At 44.1% G+C, this 26,425-nt stretch overlaps 1 protein-coding gene across 2 annotated transcripts in view; it reads left to right on the top strand.

The window, feature by feature from the left end:
• The first annotated feature begins 3,470 nt into the window (after positions 1 to 3,470).
• Positions 3,471 to 26,425, top strand: part of pkn1b (protein kinase N1b) — a 45,931-nt gene continuing 22,976 nt past the window's right edge. The window contains exon 1 of one of the 2 annotated variants that reach the window (XM_072675158.1): positions 3,471 to 3,941. In XM_072675158.1, coding sequence (XP_072531259.1) covers positions 3,915 to 3,941 — 27 coding nt within the window. In that variant the 5' untranslated portion in view covers positions 3,471 to 3,914. Of the gene's footprint in view, positions 3,942 to 23,048; positions 23,217 to 26,425 lie in introns of those variants that run through there. The other variant, XM_072675157.1, reaches the window with a different exon arrangement.

Below are 26,425 nucleotides of genomic sequence, written 5' to 3' on the forward strand. Positions count from 1 at the left end.
TTGTAAGAGCCTTTGTTTCACACGGAACCGTACTGCCACCTACTGGCTGGACAGTGTAAGGATGAATGACATTGGGCAAAAGCATAGTGGACTGTTTCATATACGAGTCATATACATATGTGCATCGTCTATTCAGTGTACTTGTCTATGCAATAACGCCTGATTGGGACTACTCCAGCAGGGACTGTCATCCTTTCTACTGTAGCTTATGATATTTACAGATTTCTGTGAGTTTTGTGAGGCATGATGCAAAAACAAGAGTAATAAATGCACTATAAGCAATACATCTTTATATATAAATATATATCTATACTGATTTCTACAAAGATATAAAGATATAATCCCTTTATAGAGCATGGCTATACACAGATCAGCCACTTCATTAACACTACCTCCTTGTGTCCATCCTAACAGCTCCACTGACCGTACAGGAGCACTGTGTCCATCTGTTTCTCAGCCTCCTCCTCTCCTGCTCAGGACCCCACAGGACGGACCACCACAGAGAGCAGACTGTAGTGTTTGGGTGGTGGGTGAGTCAGTCAGTCATTCTCAGCACTGACAGTAGTGACACTGACTGACATGGTGGTGGGGAGTGTGATAGAATGGTCAGTGAGTGTAAGAGCAAGGAGGAGGTGGTGTTAATGTTATGGCTGAATATATATATATATATATATAGCTTATATTCTGAGAGAGGTTTTGTATTGAGGTATATATTTACAGTGTGTTCATATTTACACGTGTTCCAGGTTACATGTGGGTCTTAATTGTGCTTCAGTACTGCTGTGTAATTAGTGAGTGTTGCTGCAGTGTGCCTATTATTTTGCTTTCACTACAGACCGTGTTCTGGCCAGGTACCTTTATAATAATAATAACCATAACAGTATGAATAGTGATGAGCATTATGTTATTATGGTGTTTATGATTCTCTCTGTTGTTTTGTGGTGATACACTCTGTTTATTACAATAAACCACTCTGGATTCCACAGGCTGATCTGAAAGCTGTCTTTAATAGGAGGTGTGGCCCTGTGGCCACTAGATGTCGCTGTCTAACAAACCTCATACTGTTGCCACACACTGCAGTGGGCCATCAGGTGACACACACACACACACACACACACACTCCATTGCAACATTAGTATTACATTAGCTATCAATATTGCTGCCACCAATACCACTAATAATAATAATAATAATAATAATAATAATAATAACAATAATAACAACAACAACAACAACAATATTATTAATAATAACAACAATAATAATAATAATAATAATAATAACAATATTAATAATAATAATAATAATAACAATAATAATAATAATAACAATATTATTAATAATAATAACAACAACAACAACAATAATAACAATAATAATAATAATAGACCAAAATTACAAATCAGAAATGTGGCTAATGCTAGCCTACTACTACTGCTAATACTGCTAACATGCTAATAATAATAATAACATAATGAATATGAGCTGTAATACTAATGTAATCCAAATTTCTGCATAATTCAATGGTAAAGATGTGAGCAGAATCAGACGTCTTCCTCTAAAAGCTCCCTCGCAGAAAGTTTTTACACCCGGCGGTTATATATAGTTTTATAAAAAATAAATAATAATACATTTGAAAAAAAAAAAAAACTTACAATATTCCTATGGTGGAAAGATATTTTGGGAGTGTTGTGAGGCAAAATAGTCCCCAAATAAAGCTTGTTTTTTCAGATTTAGCACGAGTTTACCACCATCAATATTATCAGCAGAGCTCAGCAGACACGTGACGGTTCACTGGAGGGTTTGGAGAATAAATAAAGAGGCAAAATTTGTGTTCCATGGAGTCGTGGTGACGTCTGGTTCCATTCACCACCACTGTGTAGAAATGTAAAGTGTGTAGGCTTCTCTACACTGAAGCGTCTCTGGAACAGCGTTTCACACCAAACCACTCAGAGTTACTTTGTTTACATTGTAACTGTTTAATTATGCAAAAAGATTTTTTTTATAAACGTCCCCTTTAAAAAAAATTTAACTAGCAGCCAATAAACGCTGAGATGTCAGACTGAGCTGAGCTACCAGCCAATCCAAGGGCATGAGGGCGGGGCTTTGGAGCTCTAGAACGTCCGACTGTCTGTGAGTATGAGTGACCAGCCAATCCAAACATTTGGGGGCGGGGCTTTGGAGCTCTAGAACGTCCGACTGTCTGTGAGTATGAGTGACCAGCCAATCCAAGCGTGTGGGGGCGGGGCTTTGACGTTCTAGAACGGAATAATGTCTGTAAATCTAAGCAACGAAGCAATCAAAGCACAGGAGGGCGGGGCTTCAGCATTCTAGAACGTGAGTATTTGAGTATGAGCTACTAGCCAATCCAAACATTTGAGGGGGCGGGGCTTTGACGTTCTAGAACGACAAACTGACTGTGAGTATGATCTACCAGCCAATCCAAGGGCTGGAGGGCGTGGCTTTGGCGTTTTACAATGTAGACTACCTGTAGGTATGAGCTATCCACCAATCCAATTACGTGGGGGCGGGGCTTTGACGTTCTAGAACGACAAACTGACTGTGAGTATGAGCGACCAGCCAATCCAAACATTTGAGGGCGGGGCTTTTGAGCTCTAGAACGTCCGACTGTCTGTGAGTATGAGCTACCAGCCAATCCAAGCGTGTGGGGGCGGGGCTTTGACGTTCTAGAACGGAATAATGTCTGTAAATCTAAGCAACGAAGCAATCAAAGCACAGGAGGGCGGGGCTTCAGCATTCTAGAACGTGAGTATTTGAGTATGAGCTACTAGCCAATCCAAACATTTGAGGGGGCGGGGCTTTGACGTTCTAGAACGACAAACTGACTGTGAGTATGATATACCAGCCAATCCAAGGGCAGGAGGGCGGGGCTTTGGCTTTCTGCAACAGTAGACTGCCTTTGAGTAAAAGCTACCTTCCAATCCTAGCCCAGGAGGCGTGGCTTCAGAATTCTAGAACGTCAGACTGCCTGTGAGTATGATCTACCAGCCAATCCAAGTGCGAGGGGGGGGGGCGTGGCTTTGGCGTTCTACAACAGTAGACTGCCTTTGAGTATAAGATACCAGCCAATCCAAGCGCCTGGGGGCGTGGCTTTGGCGTTCTACAACGGCATACTGTCTGTAAATCTAAGCAACAAAGCAATCAAAGCACAGGAGGGCGGGGCTTCAGCATTCTAGAACGGCAAACTCTTTGTGAGGATGATCTACCTGCCAATCCAAATGCTGGAGGGCGGGGCTTCGAAATTTCAGAATATCAGACTCCCTATGAGTATGAGCTACCAGCCAATCCAAGCTCAGGAGGGCGTGGCTTTGGTATTCTCGGACGTCAAGCCGCCTGTGAGTATGATCTACCAGCCAATCCCAGCTCAGGAGGGCGTGGCTGTCCTGAAAACGGGTGGAGAAGGAAAAATGAAGCGGCTCCGTCGCACCGTGTTTGGACCGAAGCCTGGGAGCCGCGGTCAGCTGAGGAGAAGACGCTGAAGGAGATGCAACAAGGGAGCGGAGCGACCTCAGCGCGGCTCCTGCTGTAGCTCCTGCTGTAGCTCCTGCTGTAGCTCCTGCTGTAGCTCCTGTGAGCTGTCACACACCATCTCCACGCCCCAGCCTCGGCTTGCCCCGGTAGCGGGGTCAGGGAGCTCTCAGAGCGGGGTTACAGGAGAGAGATGCCCCGCTGTGGGCTCCCGGAGCAAGTTCTCGTTGTGGGCTGACTAGGTCAGCAGCATGCTCCGACAGGGCGATTTTAAGGTCCTTTTAGCCCCCAACTTCCTCTGGTCTGCAGTGCTCTCTGTCAGCTCACACACTGTCCAGCAGTGACAGAGCAGCCGGGCACTGAGGCTCCACCTGCTCTGAGGCACCAGCACTGTCATCGGAGCAGCCACCATCACGACACCTGAGATGGCCAACAGCCACGACTCAGTCCAGGTAAGAAGCCTCCTGAGGGGAAAAGCCTCCTTCTCGAGCCTCTGGTTCATTTGGGCCACATGTGATCTCTTTTCTAGGAGTCTGTCTTTAAAGCATTAAAGGGACGATACCCTGCATCCCTGTGCACTACTGAACTCCCATCATGCTCACCTTCTACTACTGCCAGCTAGCTACCTTCTGATTGGCTTATAAGGTTACAGTAATACCCCTTATAACCTCAGCGTGAGTGTTAAAGCAGGGCTGAGTGATCTTAGGCCGTATAGACGTTAATACTGTTAATGAGTTTTTGTGACATCATAAAGTCAAATCTAGACGTACCTTTCCTGTAATGCTAATGTATGCAAATGACCTCTTTTCTGATTGGCTTATCTGTATACTGTTATACTCAAAAGGTTAAAACACCCCTTCTAACTTCAGCGTCGGCTGCATAGACATTATTAGTGCTAATATTTTTTGTGACATCACAAAGTCTGCTTAGTTTCCATATATGGACTGTACGCTTTAAAATGTTGTGTTTACATGTTTTATCAAAGTTTTAAATAAAAAAAAAAACTGATAAAACTGATATTGCCTCAGTCCTCAGCATCCAGAGTAAACATGAGGTTAATTTGGATAATTTTGGTTCGTTTGTACCACATTTGATCTCTTTCCTGTGAGTCTGCCTGCATTAAAGGGACAATACCCTACATTTCCTTGCATTTTTGCATTCTACATATAATGTTTTTGCTTATGTAGCAGATTCATTCTTTCTAACATGACTCATTTCAAACCATGTAGCATCTCTTATATATATACATTAATATAAAATAGTTGAATTAAATAAGCTTACTGTGCCTTTAATACTAATATATGCAAATGATCTCTTTTCGGATTGGCTTACCTGTGTTGTGTACTCAAAAACAGCTGTGCTCAAAAAGCAGGACTAAAACCTTTGCAGCAGGACTAAATAATTATAGGCTGTATAGGCAGAAAAACAGCTAATGGGGTTTTTGTGACATCACAAAGTCTGGTTGCATTAAAGGGCCAGTATGCTGCATCTTTTTGCATTGCACTTTATTCCTTCAGGGCTCACTAATAATGTTTTCCTTTACGTAGTAAAATTCATACATGACCAATTTCGAACCTTGTGGGATGTCTTACTGCATCTTTAATACCAACACATGCACACTATTTCTTTTCTGACTGGCTTGTCTGGGTTGCTGGCAGGGCTAAAACACTCCTTATAACTTCAGTATGAGTTTTGTAGTGGGGTTTGGAGTGTTTGTAGGCCATATGGACAGATACCGCTTAAAAATACATATTAAACATCTACATTTTTTAAATACATATAGAAAAAAAGATTAATATGACTTCAAAGCAGGCTGTAACCTTTAATACTTCTAAAAAAGTGATGATATGGGCCCTTTAAAACCATCAAATTCCACGATAGCTGTACATACAGAGCACTGACTGGGCCATAGTTTAGTAAAATTCACTGCCGTTTCCTTTTTTTTACTATTAGCTCTGGCTTTTTCCATTTCCCCTTGCTTTCACACAAACACACACACACACACACACACACACACACACCTTGACTCATTGTCCTGTTGTGGTGTGGTTATGCTGGTTTACAGACTCTAAATAAAGGCAGGCAGTCAAGCGCAGGTCAGCCTGGGTTGGACTGGCTTGTTTTTTTAGGTTGTATAAGGTGGTTTAAAGGGCCAGTCCCAGGCAAAACAGAATTGTCCTCATTAGTTTGGGATAAAGCATTGTATATGCGTTGTATATATATATACGTATATGCATGTGTTAATATATATATATAAATATATGTAATTTCTATATTCATATATATTGAAATTAAGCTGCTAAAACAAAGTCAAAGTCTTTGTGATGTCACAACAACCAACACATTTACGTACCCCCCCTCCCCTGTTCAGCCTATAGCAGTTTAGCAGTCTAGTCCCACCACAACAACACAGCCAATCAGAACCAGGCTTCAAAATAAGCATAAAGCCCTCCTGACCTTTTGCGGCTCCTTGGCTGTGAGCACAGAGCCTCGCTGAGGTCACTCTGTCCCACAGATGGCATGCTCTCTCTTTTAGGGAACGCCTCCGTTCTGCCCCAGCGGTGGGAATGGTTAAATATTAAACATTGTGGCTTTCTGAGCCCGAGCCAGAGGCCTACACCTGACTCCAAGCAGGTCAGTCTCGGGAGGGTTTGGCCAGAGCTGTGCTGAAGTGGCGGAGTGTAGTGGCTGGCGGAGGCTTCCTGCACTGCTCTTCCTCACAGCTGCTCAGTGGCTCTTCTCTCTGTAATGACCCACTCGTCCACCGCTGCATACTTCTGTCCGAATAAAGGAATACGAAATGTTAGAGGAGGTCCGAATGTTAGGTGGACTGTCTTAGAAAAGCATAGAAAAGCACTGACAAAAAGAACGGCATGCTGTGGAGCAGCTGTACGTGAGCCTAAGGCCAACATGCCCAATGTCAATCATCAGCTAGAGGGGGTGCAAAGCCTCCCAGTGATTGACTGTGGAGCAGTGGAACTGCAGTCTCTGGAGGAACGGAGCTCTTTCTAGTAACTTTGAATGCAGTCAATCAGCCAAGGCATGTTTGGTGTCCAAATTCTGGAGTTTAGTAAGGTTTTGTGTTTTAACATAGCAAATCCTTTCCTGTAAAAACACACACTTTGCTCTCAAACCGATATTTTAAAGAAAATCTAATTTTGTTAGTGTCAGAAACCCTAATTTTGAACAAGAAAACAGTGATGTTTTTATATTTATATTATTTTATATTATATACAAGAATAGTGATGTTATTATATTATTCACAGAAACATAAACATCAAAGAGAAGTAATAAGATCATAATAAGAGCTTAATGATCTGAAGAAGCTTGCACACTCACTCTGAGGAAAAACATAGCGCATCCAACAAGAATGAAAGTATGGAGCCTCTGAAATAAATGGCTAAAAAACATTGGTGAAAATATCGCCTTCCTGCTGAACAACATGCCCCCCCTATCATTTATATAGTTTATTATCTTGACCAAAAAATACAAAATACTATATAATAAGACCCTTATAAAGAGATTATAAGTGGTTGTTAATGAGCTCTTTAGCACCTGAGAGAATAATGAAAAAGGGCAACACTGGGGGACAGAGAGTTTGGTAAAAACGCTAAACTAAAGCTGTCCGATTCTTCATTTGGCTTCAGTCACTATTCTGGAGTCGATCGTCGAGGAAAATCCAGGTGTTCATAAAGGAAGCGGGATTCAGAGCAACACCTGCGGCTAGGGTTGTTAATGCCCATAGTTCCTTATAGCCCTAAACCCCATCAGCAAGTCTGCACCACCCGAATAAAGACCTGGATGTGTTTGAGGCCGCTGAGAGAAGTCTGTTAGTGACTTCGGCTGACTCTGGACTTGTAGTGTTTGTTAGCTAGCTAGCCGTATTAGTCTCGTAGCGCCAGCGCTAAACTAAAGATGCTAAATTTGGACACCTGACATGTCTCAGATAAACAGCTGGATCTGGGGTACTTGGACAGTTAGATTGTTAAATGAGCCATTCTTTTAAAAAGTTGACAGTTTGTTACTCGTTAGCTAGCAGAATTAGCCTTGTAGCTAGCTAAGGAAGCAAACTTCAGGTACCAAGTGTGTCTTAGCTGATGGATTACATTTGCGGGACATGGAAAATAATGTAAATTGGATTTTTGCTAAACCATTATTTAATAAGTTGACATAGTTTGAGGTCTGAGTAAGTTTCAGTTGCGTATTAGCTAGCTAGCGACATTAGCCTTGTAGCTCCACAGCTCCATAGGGAGGAAACGGCAGGGACACCAAACTTGAACCAGTACATTTAGGGTAGGATGGAAAATCTGTGCATTCATATATAACATTCATATATAACATTAATATATAACATTAACATATAACATTAACATATAACATTCATATATAACATTAATATATAACATTAACATATAACATTCATATATAACATTAACATATAACATTAACATATAACATTCATATATAACATTAATATATAACATTCATATATAACATTCATATATAACATTAACATATAACATTCATATATAACATTCATATATAACATTAATATATAACATTAACATATAACATTCATATATAACATTAACATATAACATTCATATATAACATTCATATATAACATTAATATATAACATTAACATATAACATTCATATATAACATTAATATATAACATTCATATATAACATTAATATATAACATTAATATATAACATTAACATATAACATTCATATATAACATTAACATATAACATTCATATATAACATTCATATATAACATTAATATATAACATTAACATATAACATTCATATATAACATTAATATATAACATTCATATATAACATTAATATATAACATTAATATATAACATTAACATATAACATTCATATATAACATTAATATATAATGTATTTGAATCTATAACGAAAAGAAACATTGGCGAGACGCCCCAGCCGATCACAGACAGACAGAGATTATACCCAGATCTCCGTCTTCATGCACGGCTCCTCCACCTCAGCTCAGAGCTTTCTCTTCCTGGCCTGCATCAGATGCATTAGGCTCAGTCAGCAAAATCAATTACCCTGTTCTGGCTGAAATAATCGCCCCAGTGTTCGCCATTAGCAGAGGCAAAACACACCGCAGTGCCTCATTAAAGAGCGAGGCCAAACCCCCTCTCAGACACTCCTCAGACTCCTCATGGTCAATCAGCAGTTCAGCAAAAACTCACATCCCCTTCCTTCCTAATTTTACTTCTTTAGTTTAGCGCTGAAGCTATGAGGCTAAGGTAGCTAACCCTGGAGGTCCGCAGTCACCCAAACTCTTTCTAATAAAACCTGCACATATTTATCTCGCTTAAACACATTAAAGAACCATTTAGCAAGAATTTAGATTCCCCCCTCATCCCAACTTTTACGTAGGCGTCGCCCAATTTTTTTCCACATATATTTATTTTGCTTAAACGTATTAAAGGAACAGTTCAGCAAGAACGCAGATTCCCCCCTCATCCCAACTTTTACTTTTTCATTTTAGCGCTGTAGCTACAAGGCTAATGTAGCTAACAAACACTAGAAGTCACCCAAATATTTTCCCAGTAAAATACCTACAGATATATTAATTTTGCTTAAACATATTAAAGGAACAGTTCAGCAGCACAAACTTAGATTCCCCCCTCATCCCAACTTTTACTTTTTTATTTTAGCGCTGTAGCTACAAGGCTAATGTAGCTAACAAACACTAGACGTTGCCCAGTTTGCCCCCCCCCCCCCCTTAAAAACCACATATATTTATTTTGCTTAAACGTATTAAAGGAACAGTTCAGCAGCACAAACTTAGATTCCCCCCTCATCCCAACTTTTACTTTTTTATTTTAGCGCTGTAGCTACAAGGCTAATGTAGCTAACAAACACTAGACGTCGCCCAGTTTGCCCCCCCCCCTTAAAAACCACATATATTTATTTTGCTTAAACAGATTAAAGGAACAGTTCAGCAAGAATTCAGATTCCTCCCTCATCACACATTTATCTCTCTTAAACATATTAAAGGAGGAGCAGTTGAGCGAGGACTAAAATCTACCCCATCGTTCCAAATTCGGGCCATAGTTTAGCGCTGAAACTACGAGGCTAATGTGGCTAAAAAAGAAAAAAGAAGTCAATAGTTGTCAAAGTCAAAAGTCTTTTCCATTAAAGCATGTGCATATTTGTCTCACTTAAAGGAACAGTCCAGCACAAACTTCCCCAAAATTCCCCCCTCATCCCAACTTTTACTTCTTTATTTTAGCGCTGTTGCACATATTTATCTCGCTTAAACACATTAAAGAACCATTTAGCAAGAATTTAGATTCCCCCCTCATCCCAACTTTTACTTCTTTATTTTAGCGCTGTTGCTACAAGGCTAACGTAGCTAACAATGAATGGTTCAAGCTAATGCCTCACTAATTAGCATCACACACTTGTTTCAAACTACAGGGTAGTTAAAGGGATGACCCTAAAAGAAATGGACACGAACAGCGTCAGAGTTTAAAGCGCTATGTGGAAATATGCTAACTAGCATTTTGACCTTTATTGTTGTTGTGATGTCACAAAATCCCCACCCATGTACAACCCGAGCCCGCCTGTCCAGCCTTCAGCAGCTGCTTAGCAGCTTATCCATTCATACCGAAGTTCTAAGCCTGGACTTAGGCTTGAATTGCTTTTTTTTTGGAATGAGGTACAATACAGAGTAGCCAATTAGATCAGAGCTCATTTGCATATGTCCCTCTTAAAGGCACAGTAGGAATAATTTGTGGGGCATGTGACTTGCTTATGTGGTTTCTAGCTCTGTGTGACTTATTGTGATCTGTAATCTGATTATATACGGTATATAACACAATATCTATATATATAATGATGTATATTCACAAAACGTCTGTAAAAGTCCACCAGACCTTTAACACTGTTAACATTGGCTTCCTGCTTTGGGTCCGGTAAGTCCAGTAAGGATCCACAGCCCTTATTGTGACAGTCAACACAGGCTGTTTACACCTCCATTTCCATGCTGCTAATGGGAAGGAAAAGGGTGAAGGTCGTGAGAGCAGAGTGAGCGGAGACAGTCTGATCTTAATGAGAGCAAGTGTGGACAGCTGGTGTGTCTTCGTGGAGCTCTGGTGTGGAAAATGGAGAGAAGATAGCGTAATGATAAAGCGACACCCATCAGAGCTTCAGTGTGAATTTTTTTAAGTCTCTGAATGCTGACAATCAATCAGATCCGACCTTTATGTTTCTCTTAATAATACAGTCAAACCCCAGTACAATCTCTATTTTTAGTAACAGGAAGCGTCCAAACAAACTATGGTGGCCAAAACTCTCCCATAGGAATGCATTGAAATGTGTCTGTAAACTTTTCTTTTTTAACCAAAAATTCAAACGTCTCTACTGGACGCATTTTTCGAGCTACATACACCAAAACTGGCAAAATGATAGAAACAATGCCATAGTTTTATGATGTATGATCTGATTATGTGCGGTTTTCATAAATTATCGTATATTTTGTCCCCTTGGGAATAAATGGCGCAATGTTCAAAAAGGTCCCACTGATAATGTCACTTTCCCCTACACCAGCTGAAGGAACGCATGCAGCACCCCTTCACTCTCTTGCTCTCCAGCACTCTCTGTGCTTGGAGGAGCTTTTGGACAAACCACCTTCTGGTATCCCACATTTTAGCCAAAAGTTTGTGGACACAGCTCAGTTCTATTATCCAGACGTATTGGATGAGCTTTTGCCTGAAGCAAAAGTTGTGGGACCTTACTTTGTAGCCAAAGGTATTGTCAACACCACTCTACCTCGGCCTAGTAACACCTAGCAACCGACACCTGTATCACAGCAACACCGCTGAGCTGCGATCACACTCTGGATTCTGCAGGGACAGTATGTAATTCTAGACTAGGACTGAATTGAACAGAAGTGATATCAGATTAGAGTGAGTCGGTTGTTGGTACTGAATATTAGCCACAGATGCTAATCTGTTTACCGTTTACTTTCATCGTTAATTCACTTTCATCAGGGACAGAGCTTTCAGAGATAGAGAGAGCGGAGTTCCCTCTAACGGAGTGCAATTAATTCAATTAATCTCTCCAGACACACCGGCCAATCCAAATCAGTCTTCTCCGTATCTTCGGCTTGTATTCGTAACATGTCTTAGCGTAACAGGGCTGTAAATCACTCTAAAAGCTGTAGTTCTGTTCCGGTCTGTTCTAATCCGGCCAACATTTGAACTGACACCCACTGCCGGAGCTACCATATGGGCGACCTGGGCCACTGCCCAGTGCTTGGCGACACCAAATGAGGTTGCACCAAATAAAAATCACTAATAAATAAAGCCAAAATAATTTTTTTTAAATATATTTATTATTTATATTCGGTTTATTTATTCAAAATAGTCTGACTATAGCAACAATACGTATCATGCAAGGTCAGTGGTCAATACGCAGTGTCTGATGAGTCCCGAAATGCAGAATTACATTCAATCCAATGCCAAAAATATTAGATATTATTGTACTTAATAAAGGTAATAAAGAAATAGTATTACATAAAGGGAAAGAGATGCGAATCCTTGCATGCCATGTCTTACATAAAGGGGAATTCCACCGATTTTCCACAATTTCTGCATAATTAAATGATTGAGACGTAAACAAAGTCATTCAGAGCAGTGTAACACTGAGACACGCTCAGTTCTGGAGCCACAGTGGTGGTGAGTGGTGAGCCAGACGTCTGAAGAGCTTAACGACCTTTAAGCTCCCTCGCAGAAAGGTATTTCTCCGAATGGGTATGAATACCAGAGACACTGTTTTACCAGCGTTTCCGCTATCTAGTACCCAAATGATCAGATTTACTGTTTATTTTTACGTAGATTAGACCAGTGGAGGTAGGCGTTGTGTAGCCAAGTCCGTCACGTTGGATTTAGAGGACGCCTGCTGAGGCCAGCCATGAAGGAATTGGGCTGAGGTGTGGTGGGGAAGGGCAGTGTGTGACTGCAGGTGTAGTATGGGGTGTAGCGTTATCGGAGTTGTGGGTAATCTGGTGAAATCTGAGTGGGTCTGGGACACCAGACTTCACTGTGGAGGCCTCTGGAGGTAGATCTTGCAATGCAGTGGGTGGCTAGTATATGGTCGGGCCCTAGCTGTAAGTATTAGCTGTGGGTTGTTAATCTGTCCTTGCAGTGGGTCATTATAGCGTTGTTTTATTTTTATTGTAGGTCTGACTGCTTAGCGGTTGAGAAAATGGACCATGGTGTTTACACACTGCTCAAGTGTCAAGTAGTTGTGGTGGTTGAGGTGGGCTTAACCCAGCAGAGCACTCACAGAGGGAAGTGCGTAGCTGATAACCCCGGTGAAGAGGTTGTAATGTAGTGGGTGATTAGAATAGTAGGGGCCCTGTGTCCTTTCACCACCATGGAAAAGAAATCAGATTTCAACCACAGAATTATGTTGAATTTTTGAAAAGATGGTGGAATTCCCCTTTATTTTCTCAGTGGCAATCAATGGGGTCCAAGCACCGTGCACTATTATAGAGCCAGTAGAGCTCAAATGACTGGGCAGTGGTGATTATAATAGAGGTGGGGTCACAAAAGGAGGTTTGTGGGCATGACATGAATTTGCATAGGTGTTGAACTTGAATAATTAGACAGTAATTACTGTGTAATTAAACTTTAATTACCCAGTAAAGTGGCTAGACCCCAGTACAGGGGCTGGTTTCTGAGTTTTACTTCACATTTGATCTGTATCACATCATTAATTCAATAATATTAACATAATTAAGTCACATTGTCAACTGGAAACCAGTAAATTTGTCAACAGATTCCACGTTGGCCCCACATATGGATGCCGACCAGGGTCACTCAGGGGAACAGGAGGGGTTAAGCATGGGCCCCATCAGGTTTGCACATTGCACATTGGGGCCTAGAGGGCGACTCATGTGAGATTAAGGTGGGCTGTAATGATTGGGCCCATTTGGGTAGCCCAACTGGGTCCCAGTGAAAACGCATCCATGGACAACGAGTCCATGCCCACCTGGAACCCACCTTGCCCACATTCCACCCATGTGAGCCCCACATATGCAGGCTGGCTGGGCTTGTATCTCCATTTTTGTCATTTGTCATTGTGTCAAAATGATAGTTAATGGACCAATAGAAATGCTCCTAAATGACTCGGAATAAACTCTTTTTCCATTTTTTAAATTGTAATAATAATAAATAATAAATAATAATAAAAACGAGCCCCAGAAAAGAAGTAAAAAAATGCTTGAATGTGCTGATTATAGATGAGAAACCGGCGGCCCCTGCCGAGACCCGAGCCCTCTTGTTGTGCTGCAGTGCTGAGAGATTTATTCATAGCCGGCGCCACTCATCCAGAGCTGATCCTCAGAGCGCGCTGCATTTCCCCCGGCGCTGGCGTGCTGATGAAGCCTTAATGCTGCGGGGGGAAGAGCTGATTGGGTTCAAATGGCCACAGCAGCCATGCTGACGGGCTAAACCTGTACACTCACTGCCTGCTGGCAGAGCAGAGCTGGACCTAATGCAGGGGGAAATGTAAGTTAAACAGGCTCCAGCAGAACCGGCTTCTTGTGTTCCCAGGGCCAGCCGCCAGATTATTATTATTTTGGATCCCAATTATCTGCTGATCTTGGTATCAGCTGTATATACCAGCTGATATGTGTGATTCACATTTAATAAATAAAGGTAATACAAGTAATATATAAAAAGGGGCAGTTAATCAAGTGGGGGGGGAGGGGGGGGGGAGGGGGGTGTTGGGAGGTTGTGTCCGACGCCTCAGAGCCGGGTGCACTGAGCTTTGGTGCGTTGGCTGCCCGGTGCCGCTGCATCGACGGCAGTTCGGAAACAGGGCCAGTACCAATGCCTGGCTGTGCACCTGTAGGTGGAGGCGTTTGTTGGTCTTCACCCTCCCAGTGCTGGGAGCATTGCATGTGATGGGTTGGGTAGCTGGTGATCCAAATAAAAAATCCAGTGATGCACATTTTGGGACATTCTCGGACAGAGCAGGAGAGAGCTTGATCAGCGGCCTGGATGAAGTGTCGTCAGAAGGGCGCGAGAACATGAGCGGCAGCCACTCGCCCCCCGCTCTCATCCTGAGTCTCATCACGTCTGTTGGAGCAGAGTGTGTCTGAGTGCTGCGTTTGTCTTGCTGGAGCAGATCCACTGATATCTGCCCGTAATGGCCCTCTCTCTCGCGCACCACTCGCGCTTTCATCTTCCATATTGATCTCTGCTTCCAGATGCAGTTTGCTCTCTTCCTCTCACGCTGCTCTTCGTTCTCCCTCTGCTGCTTTTTTTCCACCAGAAAACTGCAAACACATGCTTTAGAGGAAGAGGCCAAAGAGTCGGACAACTCTCTCTCTCTCACTCTCCCTCTCCCTCTCTCTCTCTCTCTGCTTTATTCCCAGTACTCATTCATTTTTCATTGCTCTATTGCCTCTCTCTCTCTCTTCCTCTGTCTGTCTCTTTCGCGCTCCCTCTCTCGCCCTCTCTCAGGGATGTGTAAGAAGCTGAAGAAGCAGCCTCTCATTACCCACCCTGCTCGTCCTCAATCCCCCCGTCTCGCTCCTTCAGCTTTTTACTAAATGACTCCTTATTGATCTGCTGCCGGCTGGAACGCGGGGAGATGTCCGCGGCGTCTGTCAGTCAGTGTCCTCAGCCCTCTGCATCCCACGTTCCGCATTCCGGTTTGGTTATGAGGATGGATCTGGATGGATACACACACACTCACACACTCACACACACACACACACCTGTTGCTCAGAACTGTGTCCCCCACTTCAATGACACTTGCAGCTGTCATCGCTGGGAGAGGCTAATCGGATTAGAGGGACATGCGATGCTGCCGGGTCTTGGCCCCCTGTTATTGCTGCGGCACAAGACCCTCCACTGATCCATCCCCCTATGGGGTCGGATTAGACTGGGGAGTCTGAACCCCACAACCCACCACACCCCACCACACCCAGTCCTACCCTAAGTTCTAACAACTATTCTATTTCCAACAACAGTAATAATAATAACTTTATCTGCCATAACATTAAAACCACCCCCATGATACTAAGTCGGTCCCCCTTGTGGCCCCCCAACAGTTCTAAGCGTTTGAGGCATGGACTCCACAAGACTTCTGAGGGTGTCCTGCTGTGGTATCTGGCACCAAGACTAACATGAGCAGCAGATTCGTAAAGTCCTGTAAGTTGTAAGGTGGGACCTCAATGGGTGCCCATGACCCTGTCGCGAGTTCGAATGCCGAGCCATGCTGGCTTTCCCTCAGCAGCCGGAGTCATAGAGAGCACAACCGGCCGTGCTGTCTCCAGGTGGGTAGATGGCGTTCTCTCTCCCCCTCATCACTCAGGGGGAAACAGGCATCAGGGGACCTGGCACTTTCCTTTCCTTTCCACTTTACTTGTTAGATACACTATTTGGACAAAAGTATTGGGACACCTGTTCATTCATGTTGTCTTCTTTCAGTTTGAAAAGAGGAGGTAGCTGACTTCACATACCTTAAGGCCTTACCCAGCTAGCGGGAGCCACTGGCAGTAGGGTGGGTTAACTGGCAGTAAATAAGCCTTTCAACATTGGGAGGTCTCTCCACCGTCTCACCCATGTTTACACGTGTCTTCCTTATTGGCTCTTTCTTGACCACCTCGTGCATGAGTATGAGCACAAGCACGAGCATGAACGCCCCCCCAAAATGTTTTGGACAGAGAGTGCCTTTAAGGGTGCGCGTGAGAGTGTGTTGGGATAATGGAAGTGTGTTTTCCCGCTTGGCCCTAAGCCGTGCCTTGCTTCTGTCCGTGTGTGTGTGTGTGTGTGTGTGTGTGTGATGAGGGAATGGCTTTGGCTTTTCTCTGCTCGTGCTGAGTGGACTCCACAAAAGCACAATCCTCTTTCTGCCTGAGAGCTTTAAGACACACACACTGAAAGGAACGTCCCTCTTTGGTTTGCTGTAGGGTATCGAGTGTGTGTGTGTGTGTGTATGTGCTTACACAAGCAGGCATGTGGGTATCCACAGAGCTCAGTTAACCCCTAAATGCCTAAATAGTTCTTTAACAGTCGATGCACACACTATGTCCAAAAGTATCCAGACATTGACTGGGGGAATATTACCTACACTGGTATACTGTGGCACCTCCTGCCATTCAATCCAGTAAACTCCTTACATGGTACTGGGATTCTCTGGAATGATGGAGCTCCATTCAATATCTTTAGGATGAGTTTGAGAGACCCCCGCTGAAAAAACAAAGCAAAACAAGAGCTGGACTACCACCATGACCAGCCTGGTCCACCAGTATGACCAGGTTGACCACACTGGTGAGTATGAGCAGCTTGGCCAAGTTGGCCTTACTAATAGACCAGCTAATCCTGGAAAACTCATGGAAAATATGCCATGCTGGTCAAGATCTAACCAACTCGTGTTTTGGTCTGGATGACCAGCTTTTGAACCACCTTGACCATCAGAGACCAGCTTAGGTCATCCCAAACCAGCTACCAGCTAGAAGCTGGCCCCGAGCTGGATTTTTCAGCAGGGACAGTACAACCGACTGATCATCCAACATCAGTACCTGACCTCACTGGTGCTCTTGTGGGGCTGGATGCAATCATCTCCCCCTCTGAGCAATGTTCCAACATCTAGTGTCTTGACTCCCAGAAAAGAAGAGGCGGTTCCTGCAGCACAGAGAGAGGGCAAACTCCCTAATTGTACCCGTAAATGCAGGAGAAATGTTGGAGGACCAGGTGTCCATAAACTTTTGGACACAAGTCAACCAGTATGGGGAAAATGAGGTCAGGGGTCACTGTGACCTGAGGTGTGCATTTTAGGGGCATGTAAGACGAGCAATATCAAACACATAAGCACCTTTTTAGCAGATGGCTGCACACACACACACACACACACACTCCAGCTGATATAACCCCCTGGATAATCATCATGTTTACCAGAGCTCCCTCATCCCCAGCCTTCATAATCATGTTAATCTGCTTTCCATGTCCATTAAAATCAGTTGGCCATTTATTCGGTATTTCGGTGACCTCTTCCGGACCGAGGGGAGTGAGGAGAAGGAGAGGTCAGTTACATCATCACGACACGGTCAGATCCCACCAATCACAAAAGCAAAGTCAAACACTGAGTGCAATCAGAGCGAGTGTCCCAGTTCTCTCCTTTGTAACTGGTCACTCATGTATTGTGGTCTGGACAGAGCTGTCTGAAGGTCTCAATGAGGACGTTAGCCAGATAGACTAGTTCTGGCCCAGACTTACCCCTCTCACCCGGCCCAAATACTGACATGGAACAACAGCAAGCACAAATCTGGCTACAGCTGGGCCAGTCAGTTTCAGCCCAGCATCTAAAAGTTCACCGCAGTGCTAACAAGAACAGCATCCAAGATTGGTTGGAGAAGGTTTTGGAAAGCTAACAGGAACAGCAGCCAGGATCCACATGGTTGGAGCAGATAAGGCATGATGCTAACAGTCGGAATTAGCATAATTGGGGCCGCAATGCTAATAAAAACAGCAGCCGGAGAAGGTTTGTCATGAAGCTAACAGCCGGGATCCGCAAGATTTAGGATCGTGATGCTAACAGGAACAGCAGCTGAGCTCAGCTGGGTTGGAGCAGGTTAGCTGCGATGCCAGATGAACGGGAGAAGGGAGGCGTGGCTGAATATACATTGGTTTTGTTCTGAGATGCTGGTGCCCTATTGCGACACCTAGTGGCAGACAGGATCACCTAGCGCTTCTTTACTCGGGCCAGAATGAACTTCTGTCTTGGCGATAGACCTGAAAAGCATCTCAGGTCCAAGCTTTCGGCCTTCATGTTTGTAAGTGAATCGTTCGGTTCGTGTTTGTAAGTGAATCGTTCAGTGCATTTTTGTAAGTGAATCGTATCCACCTATGATCCTGATTCTCCACTAACATGGAGGTTACCAGATCTCTGGGTGCTTGATTTTATACCTTACCGGTGGCAATGGGCTTCACCAAAACACCTGAATCCAGTGATTAAGAGCTGCGTCCCAATACTTTTGTCCATTAACTGTATATGATAATGACTCAAATCTGTTGTCTTCTCACTGCAGTTAAGTCTAAGTGGCTGGATTCTATGATGTCTGCACTCACAGTGTGCCCCCCCCCCTCCTCTATCCGATGTGGCAGCCCTCCAGAGTTCAGTAATAATCTGGCAGAGCTGAAAGCACTTCTGGCTCTGCACTAAAGCCTGAGCTTTCCTTTGCTCTGCACTGCTGTGTGACATTTAGCAGGCTCTCTTATCCAGGTCCTACTTGTTCTTCATCCACAAACTCCGTCGGTTCTCTCCTGGCTTCAAAAGATCATATTAGGGCTAGAATCACCTGGCTCACCATAGGTGGCTACTCTGCATCTCAAGCTATAAGTGACTGCTCTATTTATCTAGCTCTAGGTGTATCCACTATGTTTCTAGCTCTGGATGGGTACTCTATGTCTCTATCTTTAGGTGAGCGCTTTAACCCTTAGTGGGCACTTTATGTATGTAGCTCTAGGTGGCTGCTCTATGTCTCTAGCTCTAGGTGTGTAGTCTGTTTTTCTAGCTCCAGGTGAGTCGTCTGTGTTCTTAGCTTTGGATAGGTGCTCTATGTTTCTAGCTCTAGGTGGCTGCTCTACGTCTCTAGCTCTTGGTGACAACTAACTCTAGGTGGGTGAGCTATGTCTCAAACTCTAGATGAGCGCTCTAGCTCTTAGTGGGCACTTTATGTATGTAGCTCTAGGTGGCTGCTCTATGTCTCTAGCTCTAGGTGGCTGCTCTATGTCTCTAGCTCTAGGTGGCTGCTCTGTGTCTCTAGCTCTTGGTGAACTCTAACTCTAGGTGGGTGATCTACGCCTCTAACTATAGGTGAGCACTCTAGCTCTTAGTGGGCACTTTATGCATGTAGCTCTAGGTGGCTGCTCTACATCTCTAGCTCTAAATGTAGACTGTGTTTATAGCTCTAGGTCGCTGTGCCCCTGTGTCTCTAGCTCTAGGTAAGAGCTCTGTATCTCTAGATTTAGATAACTGCTCTATATCTGTAGCTCTAGGTGAGTGCGCTATGTATCTAGCTGTACCTGGGTGCTCTATGTCTGTAGCTCTTATTGAGTGCTCTTTCCCCATAGCTGTCAATGGGCGCTCTATGTTTCTAGCTCTATGTAGCTGTTCATCAGGACTCTATGTCTCTAGCTCTAGGTGATTGCTCTATGTCTGCCGCTGTGCTCGATGTCTCTAGGTCTTAGAGTGTTTGTGCCCTTTCACACAGCTCTGTACTCAGGACTGCGTCTCCAGATGTGAGTGCTGTATGTTTAGCTCTAGGTGGATGCTGTGTTGCTGGCTCTCAGGATGTGATTAGGATATCTGTGCTGAAGGGAAGGTTTGGGTTATTTTTATTGCCAGGCAACCGAAGCTGTGTTTGTCTCAGGAGGCTACTAACAGTTATTTCTATTACAGCTTAATCTATTGACTGTTATTCAGTTAAGCAGCTAATCGAACCATTATGCCTTCTGCCATTTCCTCTCACTTGGCCCTGTCACAGCACTGCTGTCTCTCAGAGCACACTTTCAAACCAGCCACCAACCAGCAGAAGCTCACTGAGGCCCAATACATGAGATCTGCTTTCTGGTAGATCTGATCTCCAGTAGATCTACTCTCTCTCTGGTAGATCTGCTCTCTCTGGTAGATCTGCTCTATGGTAGATCTGCTCTGTCTGGTAGATCTGCTGTCATTGGTAGATCTGCTCTGTCTGGTAGATCTGCTCTCTGGTAGATCTGCTCTCTCTGGTAGATCTGATCTCTGGTAGATCTGCTCTCTGGTAGATCTGCTCTCTCAGGTAGATCTGCTCTATGGTAGATCTGCTCTGTCTGGTAGATCTGCTCTATGGTAGATCTGCTCTGTCTGGTAGATCTGCTGTCATTGGTAGATCTGCTCTGTCTGGTAGATCTGCTCTCTGGTAGATCTGCTCTCTCTGGTAGATCTGATCTCTGGTATATCTGATCTCCAGTAGATCTACTCTCTCTCTGGTAGATCTGCTCTCTCTGGTAGATCTGCTTTCTGGTAGATCTGATCTCCAGTAGATCTACTCTCTCTCTGGTAGATCTGCTCTCTCTGGTAGATCTGCTCTCTCTGGTAGATCTGATCTCTGGTAGATCTGCTCTCTTGTAGATCTGATCTCTGGTAGATCTGCTCTCTGGTAGATCTGATCTCTGGTAGATCTGCTCTCTGGTAGATCTGCTCTCTCAGGTAGATCTGCTCTATGGTAGATCTGCTCTGTCTGGTAGATCTGCTGTCATTGGTAGATCTGCTCTGTCTGGTAGATCTGCTCTCTGGTAGATCTGCTCTGTCTGGTAGATCTGATCTCTGGTATATCTGCTCTGTCTGGTAGATCTGCTCTCTGTGGTGGATCTGATCTCTCTGGTATATCTGCTTTCACTTATTGCTATAAATTCTGATACAAATATCGATCATCAATATTAAATGGTATTATCAGCCTATCAATGTATCAGTCGGGCCTTAATACTTATACTCTCTCTCTCTCTCTCTCTCTCTCTCTCTCTCTCTCTCACTCCCTTTTACTGTGTCTGACTGAGTGTAATCTCTGTGTCCAGCTCTGCCGGTTCATTGCAAGGCTCAGATTTGCTTCCTGCTGAGACGTGGTAAAGCAGCAGACAGGCTCGGAGTGTGTGTGTGTGTGTGTGTGTGTGTGTGTGCGCTTTGTTGGTAATTAGAATGCAGTGTCACTCCTGTAGGCTCTTGTAACCCAAATCTGCTGCAGTTGAGTCTGTGTAGAGGATGAGATGTGAGGGCAATTCAAACTAACCCAACACACACACACACACATACACACACACTCACGTACGCATCACCTCTGTTGCTCTGATTTAATCTGAAATATGAAAACACAGCGATTGGCCAATGCGACTGCAGGGCCTTCTTACCGGCCCGTGCTGTGCGTGAGTGTGTGTGCGCATGTGTGTGTGTGTGTCACTAATAGCATCTCTCTGAGCCGTTTCCCAAAGAAAACAGGGCCGTGTGTCTTTAATCCCACCCCCAATATTTGATGATTTTTTTTCTTGGAATCCGGCCGAGACGTTCTTATCGGATTTGGGAAGATTAAAGGCTCGGATTCTGTGATATGAAATGATAATTGTTACTCGCAATTAATGCTTAGGATTCATTTAGAGCAGTAAGCAGCGCTAGCCATGAGGGCTGTTATTAGATTAGTGGCTTAAAGCACACTTCGGTTCAGGAGCTGCTAGCTCAGCACAGGGGCTGCTGACAGGGGGGAGCAGGGGGCGCGTCCGGGTTGTAGATGTAATCTGGGAATTATTCCAACTGGGGGAAAAAAATCCCAAATTCCTTAATAGGAAGAGTTGCATGCTATCCAGCTGTTCCAGCCTGCTGTTGTTTAAAGGGCCTGTATCAAGGGAAAGGCTTGATCTACAGTGTAAACACTGTTGACCTTTCAGTACATTGACTTCCTCAGCCCGGAACAAAAGTTTGTGGACACTTCTTCTAATGAGATAAACGCCTTTAGCTACTACTGCTGACACAGATGTGCAAATGCACACACGCAAAGCTTGTCTAGTCCCTGCAGAGTAGAAGTGCCGCCAATAGAATAGGACCATCTGGAGCAGATCAACAACATGAACCTATTGGCACCATGCTGCCTAATGCCAGGCCAGGCGTGGGCTAGTAGAGGGGTATAAAGCCCCCCAGCATTGGCTCACCCCATGCAAAGCCATGAGTGCTGGTGATCATCATCCAACATCCTGTCGCTGAACGCAATCAAATCCTCACAGCAGTTCTACTCTAGTAGAAATCTAGTAGAAAGCCTTCTTCCCTGAACAATGAATGCGCAAGCGTCCCAATACTTTTGTCCAGATAATGTATGTCCCTGAGATAATGGTTGCCTTGTAGTTTCCCGTCTTCAAAAAACAGTCTGCGCTGAAACTCTCCTTATAAGTTTAGGTGACCTTAGTGGGCGGGGCTAAACTGTTCTAGGCCAAATAGGCGTAGCTGTGCAAATGTGTGGGGTTTTTGTGACCTCACAGAGGAATTGGATTTTCCATCATATGGGCCTATCTGTGTTTAATGGTACTGGAGGCGCTGCCGCATCGTTGCAGTGGAGGGTCCCGAACTGGCTCGCACTCTTGACCTTTGACCCTTGACGGTCTCACTGTAGGAGAAGCAGAACTGTCCACTAAGACACACTCGCAGCAGACGGTGTGCGCAAAGTGATTTTACTCACTTAGACACACACCGTCCGCCTCTTGCCCTGTGAACAGGAAGTGATGCGGTTAAGCATGTCTGTGTGTGTGTGTGTGTGTGTGAGTGTGTGTGAGCAGGCATTAAAACAAGTGCGAAAGTGCAAAATGGCAATGATATGTATAGGAACAGGAAGCTAGGGTGGTAGCTAGTCTCTCTCTCTCTGTGTGTGTGTGTATGTCTCTCGCTCTCTCTTTCTGATGTCGTGTGGAGGAAGTAGGCTGTGCAGACTCTGTGCAGTGTAGAGCGCTCAGTGGCGGTTACACACACACACACACACACACAGAGACAGACAGACAGACAGACAGAGAGAGAGAGAGAAACGGGCGAGTGCAGGAGGTTAGAGGAGAGCAATGGCGAGCGAGGGAGGAGTGTGTGAGGGCTCGGAGGAGCACGGCGGAGAAATATCCCTCCTTTCTGACACCAGTGAGACGGACCCCCCGGTAAGACACTTCAGATACACCCCGACTCACACACACACACACACACACCTAGGACACACTGAGGAGTGCTGGCTGTACGTGATTCAGGCGAGCCCGTCATTTCCGCATTCATAAAATACGCTACAGTGCGGCCCAGTACAGCTACTGTCCCTTATTGGAATACTCTGGGCAGTAATTGATTATTGATAATTGATGTAATTAATTGAATCCATATGGAGTTGATTCACACAGTGAAGTTACAGACTAAAACCTTTATCTGATTGGCCGGCCTGTATTGAGCCTTATTCCAGAGCAGTCCAGTCTGAAACTATGCTGCTTATAACTTCAGTGTAAGTGGGCGGGGCTAAATATATAGATATATATGTGAATATGAGGGTTTGTGATCTCGCAAAAGCAGTGATTTTAAATCAGGCCTGTTTTCGTGGCCTAGTTTCCATATATGGGCAGTGTGGACTTGGGGAATTGGGTATATTTCCGTAGGATGGGCCCTTTAAATTCTACACTGTAGATATGTGTATTTAACAGGACAGCAGCTGAGCCTATGTACTAATACAGTACATAATATAATATATTATATATTTTATTAATATAGTAATAAAGTATTCTGAGGTATGTGTGGATCAGGGTTCTCACAGTACCAGAATTTAGATTTTGATAGCTATAGTGTAGCTCATGATTAAACGATACTACAGTTAAACATATATATAAAAACAATAAAAACATCCGCATATTTAATTAGTTGAGACAGATAATATTAAATATTACATCTTAACCCCTCAGACCTGGATTTAATTTATTTATTAATCCTAATTCAGAAACAATATTTAATATTGAAATATTTGGTATCTATTTAGTTCAGCACATTCTGTGGGGTCCCACAGGGTTCAATTTTAGGGCCAAAGCTGATGTTACTTGTGATATTACAGTAGTTATGAGAGTGAGGAACTGAAGAACCCTGAGTACACGGTGTAAGAGGTTAATTAACATTTGCTTGGGATTGTCTATTTGTGAAGCAGGTGCTAGCTAATAGGTTCTAGCTACATAAAGTACTGAAAGCTTTGAATATGAATGCTCTTTGCTTGGTTAAATGGTTCTTGTATGCATCCCTTTATAGAACCTCCTTTTATGAATGCCGACATACTGTACGTCACCAAAAAGGGTTCTTCTGTTGTTACAAACCATACCAGAACCTAATAAAAAGGTCCTTTAGGGGAATTCTGTGAAATCAGTGGTTCAGTACAGAACCATGAGAGCTCAAAGGCCCAGTGTTGAGAAGACCAGTTGGTTGCTATGCTGGAGAATATATGATAAGAACCAAGAACCATATGTTCTACATACTGTACTATGTAGAACCCCTTTTCCTTGTTTTATATTAATGTTCTAGTAAAATTGGTTGTTCGAGGGTTCTTTAGTAAAGGATCACTCTCAAAGATGTTCATATGGTTCCACCATGGTGGGGAACCTCGGGTATATGGTTCTTTGAAGCAGCCATTTAAGAAAGTCAAGAAATATTTATTGGTACTAGGGTTATCTAGAACCATTTTAATATAGTGAACATTTGCTTGTGTGTGTGTTCAGTGCGCTTTTTTGTTCATGCTGTATATGAATTTTGCCTCGCCAGCTACAGCAACACAAACATACACACACACACACACACACACACACACAAACAAATCTGTACAAATTATGTGTGTCAGTTAACTATTATGTATTAACTAACTGTATTAGCTTAACTGGGCATTGCTGTGTGTGTGTGTGTGTGTTTGTGTGTGTGTGTGTGTGTGTGTGTGTTCCTCAGTTTCAGCAGTTATGTTCTAAGTTTAGAGCTCCATTTTTCTTCCCCTATGCTTTGTCATCTGCCGTCAGCTCAGTGGAAGAGGGAAGTTCCATTCAGAGTGTCACACTACATGTCCAAAAGTTTGTGGACATCCCTTCCACTGAATGCATTCAGCTACTTCCAGCTACTTCATCGCTCAGAAATTCAGCTACGTCCAGATGTACAAACGCACACAAACACACACAGCTTGTCTAGTCCCTGTAGAGAAGTACTGCCAATAGAATAGAACTCAAGAATATGAACCTATTGGCTCCATGCTGCCTAATGCCAGGCGTGGGCTAGAGGGGTATAAAGCCCCCCAGCAGCATTGAGGAGCTGTGGATCAGTGGAGCTGGCACACTTGATTTCAGAACAAACAGTAAATAAAAGAGCAGGTGTCCAAATACTTTTGTCCATATGGTGTGATAGTCTGTATGGGCTAAGTGTGTTTCAGCTCAGTGCCACGGTGAGCCTGAAAGCTTCTTATAAAGCCAGACGGCCATTTTCTACCTCACTTCCTCAGAAGATGTGCAGAAACCGTGGCTTCACACCCACACAATCACGTACAAACACACACACACACACACACACACACTCTCAGCCTTCACCTGGTAACAAACAGCGAAGTTCTACGGCTTGTGTGTGTGTGGACATGTTTTTATCAGTGCTTTGGGTTGGGGTTTGGGTTTAGGAAGACAGGGATGAAGCCTAGTCCTGGTCTACACAGCATACGGAATGAAGATCCCAGGACTATGGAAGCCTAAGGGAGTTTATGGGAGGTTATGGAAGCGTAGGGGAGGTTATGGGAGCCTATGGAAGCCTATGGAAACCTATGGGAGGTTATGGGAGCCTATGGGAGGTTGTGGGAGCCTATGGAAGCCTATGGGAGGTTATGGGAGCCTATGGAAGCCTATGGGAGGTTATGGGAACCTATGTAAGCCTATGGGAGGTTATGGGAGCCTATGGAAGCCTATGGGAGGTTATGGGAACCTATGTAAGCCTATGGGAGGTTATGGGAGCCTATGGAAGCCTATGGGAGGTTATGGGAACCTATGGAAGCCTATGGGAGGTTATGTGCCCTCTCCTCAGCTAGCGCTGATTCAGTAAACACTGTTAGCCCTCTCCTCAGCTAGCGCTGATTCAGTAAACACTGCTAGCCCTCTCCTCAGCTAGCGCTGATTCAGTAAACATTGCTAGCCCTCTCCTCAGCTAGCGCTGATTCAGTAAACACTGCTAGCCCTCTCCTCAGCTAGCGCTGATTCAGTAAACACTGCTAGCCCTCTCCTCAGCTAGCGCTGATTCAGTAAACATTGCTAGCCCTCTCCTCAGCTAGCGCTGATTCAGTAAACACTGCTAGCCCTCTCCTCAGCTAGCGCTGATTCAGTAAACACTG

This window comes from Salminus brasiliensis, chromosome 3, assembly GCF_030463535.1.
Source record: "Salminus brasiliensis chromosome 3, fSalBra1.hap2, whole genome shotgun sequence".
Classification (NCBI taxonomy): Eukaryota; Metazoa; Chordata; class Actinopteri; order Characiformes; family Bryconidae; genus Salminus; species Salminus brasiliensis.